The 9,771-nt window shown below is 38.2% G+C and overlaps 1 protein-coding gene across 1 annotated transcript in view; it reads right to left on the minus strand.

The window, feature by feature from the left end:
* Positions 1-8,981, minus strand: part of FMN2 (formin 2) — a gene marked incomplete at its 3' end in the record, with an annotated part of 50,551 nt that extends 41,570 nt beyond the window's left edge. Inside the window, exon 1 of the mRNA XM_009082180.1 lies at positions 6,994-8,981. Within this exon, the coding sequence (XP_009080428.1) occupies positions 6,994-8,929 (1,936 nt within the window). The remainder of the gene's footprint in view (positions 1-6,993) is intronic.
* Positions 8,982-9,771: the final 790 nt, after the last annotated feature.

Raw genomic sequence — 9,771 nt, forward strand, 5'->3', positions numbered from 1 at the left:
ATCTCTCAGAAGCTTTATATTGGCATTCAGAAGCTGAAGATTTTAAAAAATTTTAAAAAATATTTTCAAATACCGAAGAGCTCCTCAGTGTAAAACATCTTTCTAAAAATATTAACAAGATACACTCCCCCACAACATTATATGGCATGTCTCCTTTCACCTTGATTTTGCTTTAGGTTCTAATGCAGTATCTTTGCAGATTACAGAGGTGCATTTCTAAAGCTTCCCTGAATATAGAAGTTTATGATGACACAGAATCTATGTGTCTGTCTACTGAATCTTACAGACACCATATGCATCTTTGGCAAATTTCATATTGTGTTTTCCAGGTACTTAGGTTCCTCTCAGCAAGTATTTAATTCTGCCCATCTTTACCCTTTTAGTTTCTGTGGTGATTTGTGATGTGAAAGCAGCATTCTGTGCCAGATTCTCACAGACTGCTGGAAAGACACAATTCTTTCCATCTAGCTCTTTAAAGTAAGAAGTTCCTCTGATATCTTTTTGGGCATCTATTACTAACAACATATTTTTTCAGTCCAAACTGATACACTGTTCTTCACAACCCGATTTTGCAAAGCTTCTTTATCCCAAATGGTTCTACATTTCATTCCTCATTTAATGCAGTCTGGCCTATCTTTACCTTAGCAGTAAATCCAAGTATGTGCTCAACCAGCCTCAAGTCACAAGACACAACTGAACTGAACAAGGAAATCTCTAAAGTGGGGTGCAAATGACATTTCTTTCAACCTCCTCATTAGCTCCCAGACATGCCTTAGCTTTCTTTCCCCTCCAGAATATGCGTACCCAAGGTCTGGTAATCCCCTCCAAATTTAATAACTGCTGATTTTGAAATATTTGTTGTGATGTACAAAAGGTTTTCTTTGCCTCCATAAACGAAAAGAAACCCAGTAAGATGAAGAAAGGTGGAAATCAGACAATTAGAACTACATTCCATGAAAAAGAAAAACAGACATGCACACCTTTATATTTGTGCAGGTATGTTCTTCTAGACTTCATCGGAAGAAAACCTAAACACAAATCCCTTGCTGAAACTAGACTGTCATGTTATTTCACTGATGTACTCACATATTTCCCTCAACCATTTCTCAGCATCCTTTATTGTCTTGACTCTTTGCATGACAAAATAGTGTTTGGATACAACCTCTATTATCAAAGAAATGTTTTGGGTTTTTTCTTTTTTTCAATGAAAATCATCTTTTCATCCATGACCTTTAAGATACGTTAATGTAGTTAATTATAGTATTACTGCAGCACAGATTTCTTCTGTACAATGTTTTTTTGCCTTATCAGTGCAAGGGAGTGGAGAGGGTAGGAGCTATTTTTTTCCCTGGTACATACTATCTAGTATGCATCTTCAAGGGACATCTGAGCCAGATCTCAGCACCAAATGAACTCTGGAATGAAAGGTGCCCACTGTAATTTGTTCCATAGTAAACTTATGTGTGCTTTATCCTGATTCAAATTCACACCAGGTTCAGAGCTCTGGCATGCCTGAAAAAATTTCATATAGATCCTGAGACCAAATAATTGATACATTTCTCATTTGTGACTAGGCTTTCCAGACACTGTTGACTCTATATGTCAAGACATCAAAAAGATTCAATTCTCAAGATTTTTTTGTACTTCTTCTGTATTTATATATTTCTATTTAATTTTATGTATATTAGGATTTCCTTTTAAAACTGTGGTGGTGTTTACACACATACACACAATGTCATAACCACTACTACTTACTTGCAAAACTGCTAGCTGACTTAATGGTTCTGTTTGTGCATCTACAGACAAAAGAAGTCAGGTTCTGTATTTATCTGAGAATAAAGCAAGGTTTTTATATCAGAAAAAGTAACCCACTTCTTAGTTGGAAATCCCAGCTATTTCCATTAATGCAGAGGAAACATTCTGGACAGCAGCAATATGGATATAAAAGGAGAAACAGTCATTTTGTACTCAAGGTAACACAGTCCATTTCATTGTCCCTAACTTTCTTTGCAGGAATTGCAAGGAACATAGGAAGATGCTGCTGCTGAGAGGAAACAATAGTGAGACATGGCTCCTGAAACCATTTTCCTGCCTTTTCTGAAGCATTTAATGAAATGCAGCTGGCCTGCTATTACCATACGAAGAGGCAGGAATAAGGTGACACAATGTAAAGTCCTCATATCTTTCCATCACCTTTCTTTCACAGCTTCTCACTGCTTCTGCCCTGTTCGGCTTGTATGAACTCACCTTACCCCCCAAAAAACTCAGCTGGATGCATAAAAGTAAGTTTCTGGAAACTTACAACCCACCTAGCTGCTACCGAATGATGTTTTTAAATGTACTTAAAAATAACCAAAGCTGCGGTCACAGAAACACCTACATATATATGCTCCATCACCACTATTCCTTATGCAAGCTCAAATTTTGACAGGAGTAGTTCATAAGGAATATACTTGGCCATATCCAGAGCTTGATTAAAATACAGAACAAACAAAATACCTTGGGTAACTAGTACTTTTACATTTTCTATCACCACAATTCACATTAGAACTTGATCCCTCATATACAGTCAGGCTAAAATATTGCAAGTTTGTTTCCTTTAGACATCAGAGCATGGAGAAAAAAAAGTAAGGCCTTTCTATTTCAAGAAAGATTGTTTTTTCTCAAATAAGGGTTCTACATACAGCATTTTTTTAAAAAGATAGTCCAACCATGCCCCAAGTTATTAAATAATTTATACATCTTTTAAAAAATAATAAAGCACAATTAGATACAAGAAATATTATCAAACAAATTCCACATAACTATTCCCACTGGAATAATCCATTGCGCATTTCACAGAAATGCAATCACTGAAGCACACAATATTCTTTAATGACCAGTTCTAGCCAGATCCCTTGTGTGTTGGATATTATACTGGTACTGTGTCTCAGATCCAAGCAGAGCTGCATAGACCTCCAGCTATAAACTGTCCTTTTGTCTTTTTCCTTTTGCACTCCAAAAGAGACCTGTAGGCAGCCCAGATAACACATTTCTACTCCAGACATGAGCCAGGTTGCCAGTCAGACACCATAGAAGAGGGTTGCTGCTCAGAAAGTAGTTGCCCAAGAGATAGAGCCACTCAATCCCATGACCAAAAGCTGCTATACCCAATAGAGTTCTAGATAGAGATCAAAGCATTAATCATGAGACCCCATCAAAACAAGCCTGTGGCAGCACTGAATTCCAGTGAAATTACTCATGTTGCTCAAAATCCCATATTGCAGTGCTGGCACAGCAACATTAAAGCAACTTATCAGCACTCAGCTGTCTTTCAGTAAGGTATTGCAGCCCATTTTCAAATGCATTTTATGGTAGTTGGAGTGCAGTACTTCAGTCCTTCCCTCCTGCCCCAGTTTTGTGTGTACTAGGCAAAAAGAGGAGGATCTTTCCCTTCAGATGTTTACTAGCAACCCCCAGTGTAGTGCGTGGTTCCATACCGCATGTAGGGTTGCCTTTGGGCAGCTCCCTTAGAGAAGGCTGCACTTCCCCATCTGATGAAAGAATTGTTTGTATTACTGCTAACAAACATCATCAGTGAAACAGCAAATCATAACTAGTCTTAAATAGCAGTTGCATGATAAATAGTCTACTCAGGATGCCAACAGATACAAATCTGTATCGTGTACATCATCATCACATGAATCAGAAAGAATAGAATCCTTGAGTAAGTATCTGAAAAGGTCTACTTTGTCTCAGAAACAAACTTTTATCCTATTTTTTTAAGTTTTCACATATTTATCTACACTAAGACCTTTGTATATGCCTGTGGACACTGCACTGGAACTGCAACTGGGTGCAGATGACATTAGCACAGTACAGAAGTGAGATAAAGTGGCCTTTGTGAGAAGCAGGCTGGCACTCTAGGGAAATCAGAAAGCAGACATGAGTACACAAGCACAGGACTAACTTAAAGTTTTGTTTTATGGTAACCAGGACTTTTTGTTTGTCTCCTCTTCATAGCTAGAGCAGAACAAATATAAATCTCTGAAGAGAAATTTAAAGATAAATTACTAGATAATTAGATAATAATTTGATAAACTAGATAAAAAATAAAGAGCTTCATGCAGCAAGTGTATTAAAGCCAGCCAACAATGATTAGAAAGGGCACAGGTTTGTCTGGGTCGAGTTTAATTACCATCTGGGGCAGCTGATGGGGCTCTTTCATTTAGTTTATGTAACAGACATCCTTACTAACTCCTTTGCAATCATTGCACCTCTAATGCGAGGATAAACTCCTACTTATTAAACCAATCTCTTAGCTCTTCCATTTCAGTTATGTCAATGTCTGGAAACATCAATTTCATTTTCCCACCAAGATACTCTCCTGATATTAGTGCTAATCATTCATCGCCACATATCAAAGAGAGAGAACCAACCCTATTCACTCAGGTTCAGCTCTGGTCCTCCTGGGACCACTATATAAAAGCCATGGCTCCACTGTGCACTGGGTAATCTAGAACTTGTAATTACTGTCACTGCAAATTCAAATACATCTGTGCTCACCAAAAAAAGAAATAGATCCAATGCCTGAATTACAAAATACCCATAAATTTGTCCACACCACATTCCTAAGAAATTCATCAAATTTGAAATACCATACTTTACTTAACTAAAGCAAAATTAAAATATGCAAAGTCTCCACCATTCAATTTCTTGGCTTCCGTCTACATTGTGCATTAAAGCAATCTTAAAGAGTTCATATGGATCATTGTGAAAATCAAATGGCACACAGCCAAACCACAACATAGTGCAAAAGTAGGCCAGTCATCTGCATAGAACCTCCTGCCATTGAAATCAATGACTAAAGTGTTGTGGAATATTTTACTTGATTCTAGTTCAAAATGCAGAACAATACTGAAGTCACTGCAGAGCAAAATGGGATTTAATGCTGCAGGCAAGAAGCTGTTTGGTGGGGGTTTTTTTGTAGTCGTTGGTTTTGGTTTTTTCTAAGATAGAAATAACCTGCTATAAAGAATGTTATTTCTAAAATCCTGATGTTAATCCCCAAATTGATGCTTCTTACGCATTCAATAAAAATACAATATTTTTCAGAGGTAGTATCAAAGTACAAGGAAATTATTTCTGTAATTGTTGCTGTGCAGAATGGTTTATTTAAAGAGGTTTTTCTGCTCTTACAGCAATGGCAGAGTTTGAGAATACTAATGTCAAGTTTAATTTCCCTTTTTGACTTACACTAGATGCTATTTTTATATTCTTAATAATTTTTAGACTGTAAATATATTTTTTAAACTAAGAATGGTCAAAAAGAGATGAAGTTGTATCATGTCATTTCCATTTTCCTCATTTTAAGCTTTTCTGCATGAACTGAAAGGTATAATTGTCCTCTGCCTGCAAAGACAGCTGGTATGTAAATGCAAATGAAGGTCACCGTAATTTCCATAAGAGGCAGAACTACTGTTGCATTGGACATTGGTCCCTTCACAATAATAGTCTAAAGCATTGGTGGGAAAACACAATAAACCAAAAATTATTAATAAGCGAATCAAAAACTTGGAAGAAAATGTGAAAAAGCCTGTTTTCCAGAAAACAACTATCTAAAAAGTAATACCATGTCCTTGAAGGTTGCCACATAAAATTTATTTCCATCATATAGAATTCTAATTATTGATGAGGCAATTAAAACTTTGCTCTCTGAGTTGTTCATAAGGTGTCAAATGTTGTTAGCAAAAAAAAAAAGTGTGCTTTTACATGCTATAAATCTGAAAGTAGTGATCACCTCAAATTGTAAAACATTAGATAGAAGGTCTGAAATTAAATCTAAAGAAACAGATAGAAAGTTTAAAACATACAAAGAGAGATTCAGCTCACTTCACAGGGGGCTGGTTTCCTTTAGAGGAGCTTTTTCAGTGTTAAAAAACCTGAGTTCTAATTTTCTAGACTGAAATTGGGGTTTTCTGTCCAAGACTACTGAAGAATGAAAGAATTCTTGTGATTTGAACCTAGAAAATAATGTTAATGCTTTACTTCATAAATCATACTATTTTGTTTGATTTTCATAAAAGCACAACAAAACTCCATTTCTTGCAGAAAGCATGGGTATATATATGGTTATTGTGCTCATGCATCTAGAACAGACTTCATGCAAAACAAACCAGTTTTAGTGTTATAACAGATGCTCTTAGGGCATGCTCTCTGTATTCTCTTAGTTCTACAGTTTCCTTAAGTGAAAAATAAATTTTGTTGCTGAGTTTCCTCTGTATACATACCTGCAATGTGGCAGAAGTCTTGTCTATTTATGAATATCTTGTCTTTATATAGAAACTTCAGATGGGGGGGAAGAGAAAGAGGAAAAAAAACCTCAGAGAAAAGGAAAACATAACCAGCTTCCCTTCTCCCATTTATGCTGCCTTTTCAATACATTAACATTTTTTTCTCCTCCTCTTTCCCCCTTCTGAAGGGCAAATTGGTTCCTTTCTCTAGCACTGTCCATCTGTGCTTACTTGGCTTTTTCCTTTTTGTACTAAGCAAATCCTCATCACTGCCTCCGTCTAACACCAGGTGCAGCTCTCAAATATTTACAGAACATCAGAACAGCACCTAGCACAAGAAAAGCCCAAGCAGGATCCTGGTTACAGAAAACTCCACATCTGAAAGACCTATTTATGCAGAGAGCTGGTCTGCCTACAACAGTGCAGCTCTTAGCATTTTTTAACAAGAATAATTTAAGACATCCAGCCTTTTCCTACAGGATGTAGACAAAGGAGAAAAGCAGAATGAAAAACTTCAAAGAGTTATACACTTCCTTTACTGGCAGTGCTGCCAGGCTGATGAAATGTGACTGTGTTTGCAAGATCAGGCCTTGGATTTTAAACCTGTCAGCACAAGTAAAGGTAATAGTACATGCAAAACACTGAATTAAAGTATTCTAAAAATATTTTCAAAGACTCTCTGGGAAATAAACTCCAACAACTTTTAATACATGTCACTCACCTGAAAAGACATTGGGAAATGTCTCTGTAGAAGCCTGCACCCCTGAGGACTTTCTTGAATGAGTCAAAGGCACTCTTTCTGTTTGAAATTTCTCTCTAAACCCCTTGTGCTCCAAGTAGTCTGCAGAGCTCACCTTCTCTGTTATATCGCCTTTCTGATTAGACACTTCTTCTGTCCAGTCTGCAGAACGACTGAAAAAACCTCCCAAACTAGCAGACCTCTGCTTCTTGATTGAGACCTTTTCTTTTTTGTGGAAGGACTCCTGCCTCCTTGTAATAAGTGGGCTCTGGGATGGGGAGGGAGAAGGTGAATGGTTGGGAGAACTCAGTTGCCTAGTTGTGGTTTTGATGTAACAGGGATTAATTAGATAAGGCTTAAAACATCGGGAACCAAGCGTTGGACTGTCTGCTGTTCCTTCAGAGGATAAAATGCCATCTTTCATTTCTGTGGATAAACCATTACGCAGGTCCTCTTGACTGGCTGACAGAGTGTGTTTCCCTTCCTGAGTCTCAGCAGCATGATCATGGCCTGCATCTGAAATACCATCCTCTGTTACTGAGCCCTGAAAATCAACAGCCTGCACTTCAGCAGTTTTTGCTTCAGCATCTGCTATCAAGGCTGGGGAAGGCTGTGTGGAGCTGTGTGCCTTAGACCCGTTTTCTACTGCAATTCTATTTAAATCATCTTCTAGTTCACCAGCTACAGCATCCACTCCAGCAATGAGCTGTTCCTCACTCAGTAGCTTACGTTCTTGAGTTTCAAATAAGCTGTTACCAGGAGAGCCTGTGCCATTTACCACTTCTTTCAGTTCACGTTCAGTTGCACAGGAGACGGGAATGTTTTCCGCAATTTCAGATACCGCTGGCAAAGCACCCTCAGTGTCTGGGCTCCTCTCTTTGTCAGTGGTAGTTACTGAAAAAAAATGTTCAAAATCTAAGGGGGTTGCTTGCGAATTAGCCGTGTGTCGGCCCATTGTTTTGGTGACAAGGTCCTCAGTTCCAATGTTAATTGCCCCCTGCTGCTGCTGCTGCAGTCTAATAGCTTGCTGGATATCAGAAAGCAAATCCTCTTGTTCTGCAGCTGAATGGAAACTGTATATATCCGTATCAGAGCCAGAGCTGGTCCTTTGTCCATCCTGCGTCTCTGCAGCAGCTGGAACAGTTTCATTTCTGATTTCAAAATGTTCAACATCTGTGTCTGAGAGACCCCCTTCATCCGCAGAGATGCTTATATCTGGAGTTTTGGTTACAATCGAATGAGTACTGTCCAGCTCTCCAGGCTGCAAGGCCTGGCTTTCCAAAACATCCTCCCGTGAACTACTATTCCCATCTTTAGCCTTGGAGAGATTTTTCCTGATCCTCAGATTTGAAAACACAGAGGGCCTGGAGTCCGACTTACCCTTCTTCTTGCCAGATTCACTTCCTTTTGCATGCTTCCCCAGTCCTTTTCTGCCTCCCGATGCCTTCTTTGTGCCATCCGTATCCTTGGGCCCAGAGGCATCTTCTCCTTCATGCACATCGCCTGTATATTTCTTTAGCTTCCCATCTTGATTCCCCATGATTTTTCGCAGTGCAACACCTTCAGCAATCAAGCCATCCTCCCGGATTTCATTCCTTTGGCCTGCCGGCGAGATCCCCTCTAGCGATCCAGGTTTGTTTTCAAGCGGTGGTGATGCAAGTGAATCAAATGCTTGCTGTGCCTCTCTCCCATCTGCTAGAGCTGCCTTTTTGCATAATGTGCTGCTTGCACTGGGCTCCGCTGGGACATGCTCAGTACAGCACTGAGAGCTGCAGACAGCTCCTTCCAATGGCTGCTTCTCTCCGAGCTGCCTGCTCGCCACGCTCCTGCTGCACTCTTCTTTCTCTGAGAAGGATTTTGTGAAAAGTATTTCCTTTATAAAAGTCACTTCTTTTTCCACGGTTTTTATTGCCTGCATTGCAAACTCAGCTTGTCACCAAATCATTTACAGTTTCAGGACTTTAACGTTCAAGTTCCTGAAGGCAAAAAGAGAAAAAAAAAGTTAAAGCAAGGTACTTTAATTACCTAATTATTGCTACAATTACCTAATTGTAGCAACTGCTACAATTCTTTAAATGAATAAACTGACAGCCTTGAAAATATTATGATTATTTAATAGTTTATAAGGTGCCTAAGCAAATGCTACTTTGACAGATTACACAGTACCTCTGCTGATTTATATGTTTACTTTTTAAAGGCCACTAAAACATGATACATATTTATAAAAGAAGAGTCACTCTGAAAGTAGGTAAAAGATAATAAACAGAAAGTTCTTTCCACAGTTCTAAAGAATTGCACTTAAAACTCAGTGTATTATGGTGATTATGCTGTAAAGAGCCTCCTGCAATTTGTATTCTGAGAAGGTAGATATACTATTATTCCCAGGAGAATCAACTCATCAATATTAAAACACATCACCATTGTTTCCCCTGATAAGGACATCTGGCATGAAACAAGATAAACAAACAAGAAAAATAGCAGTATTCAAAGGCAACTAAGGAAAAAGATACAGCAAAGTATTCCTCTATTTCACCCTATATATTTAATAATTGATTTAGGCACTGTCACTTGCTAACTACTTTGGAAACTTGTGCAACAGTTTTAATCAGTTGCTGCTTCTCCTCTGTTTTTAGTTAGGTTGTATAGGGATTAATACTTAATATTTCCTGAACTTCCAGACAGGTATTTCCTTTAACTTTTAAAATTTAGAATTAAAATAACTGGAATAGAAACAAAAGAGCATAAGAATGTCCTTATTCT

This window comes from Acanthisitta chloris, unplaced genomic scaffold, assembly GCF_000695815.1.
Source record: "Acanthisitta chloris isolate BGI_N310 unplaced genomic scaffold, ASM69581v1 scaffold13139, whole genome shotgun sequence".
NCBI classification, from domain to species: Eukaryota; Metazoa; Chordata; class Aves; order Passeriformes; family Acanthisittidae; genus Acanthisitta; species Acanthisitta chloris.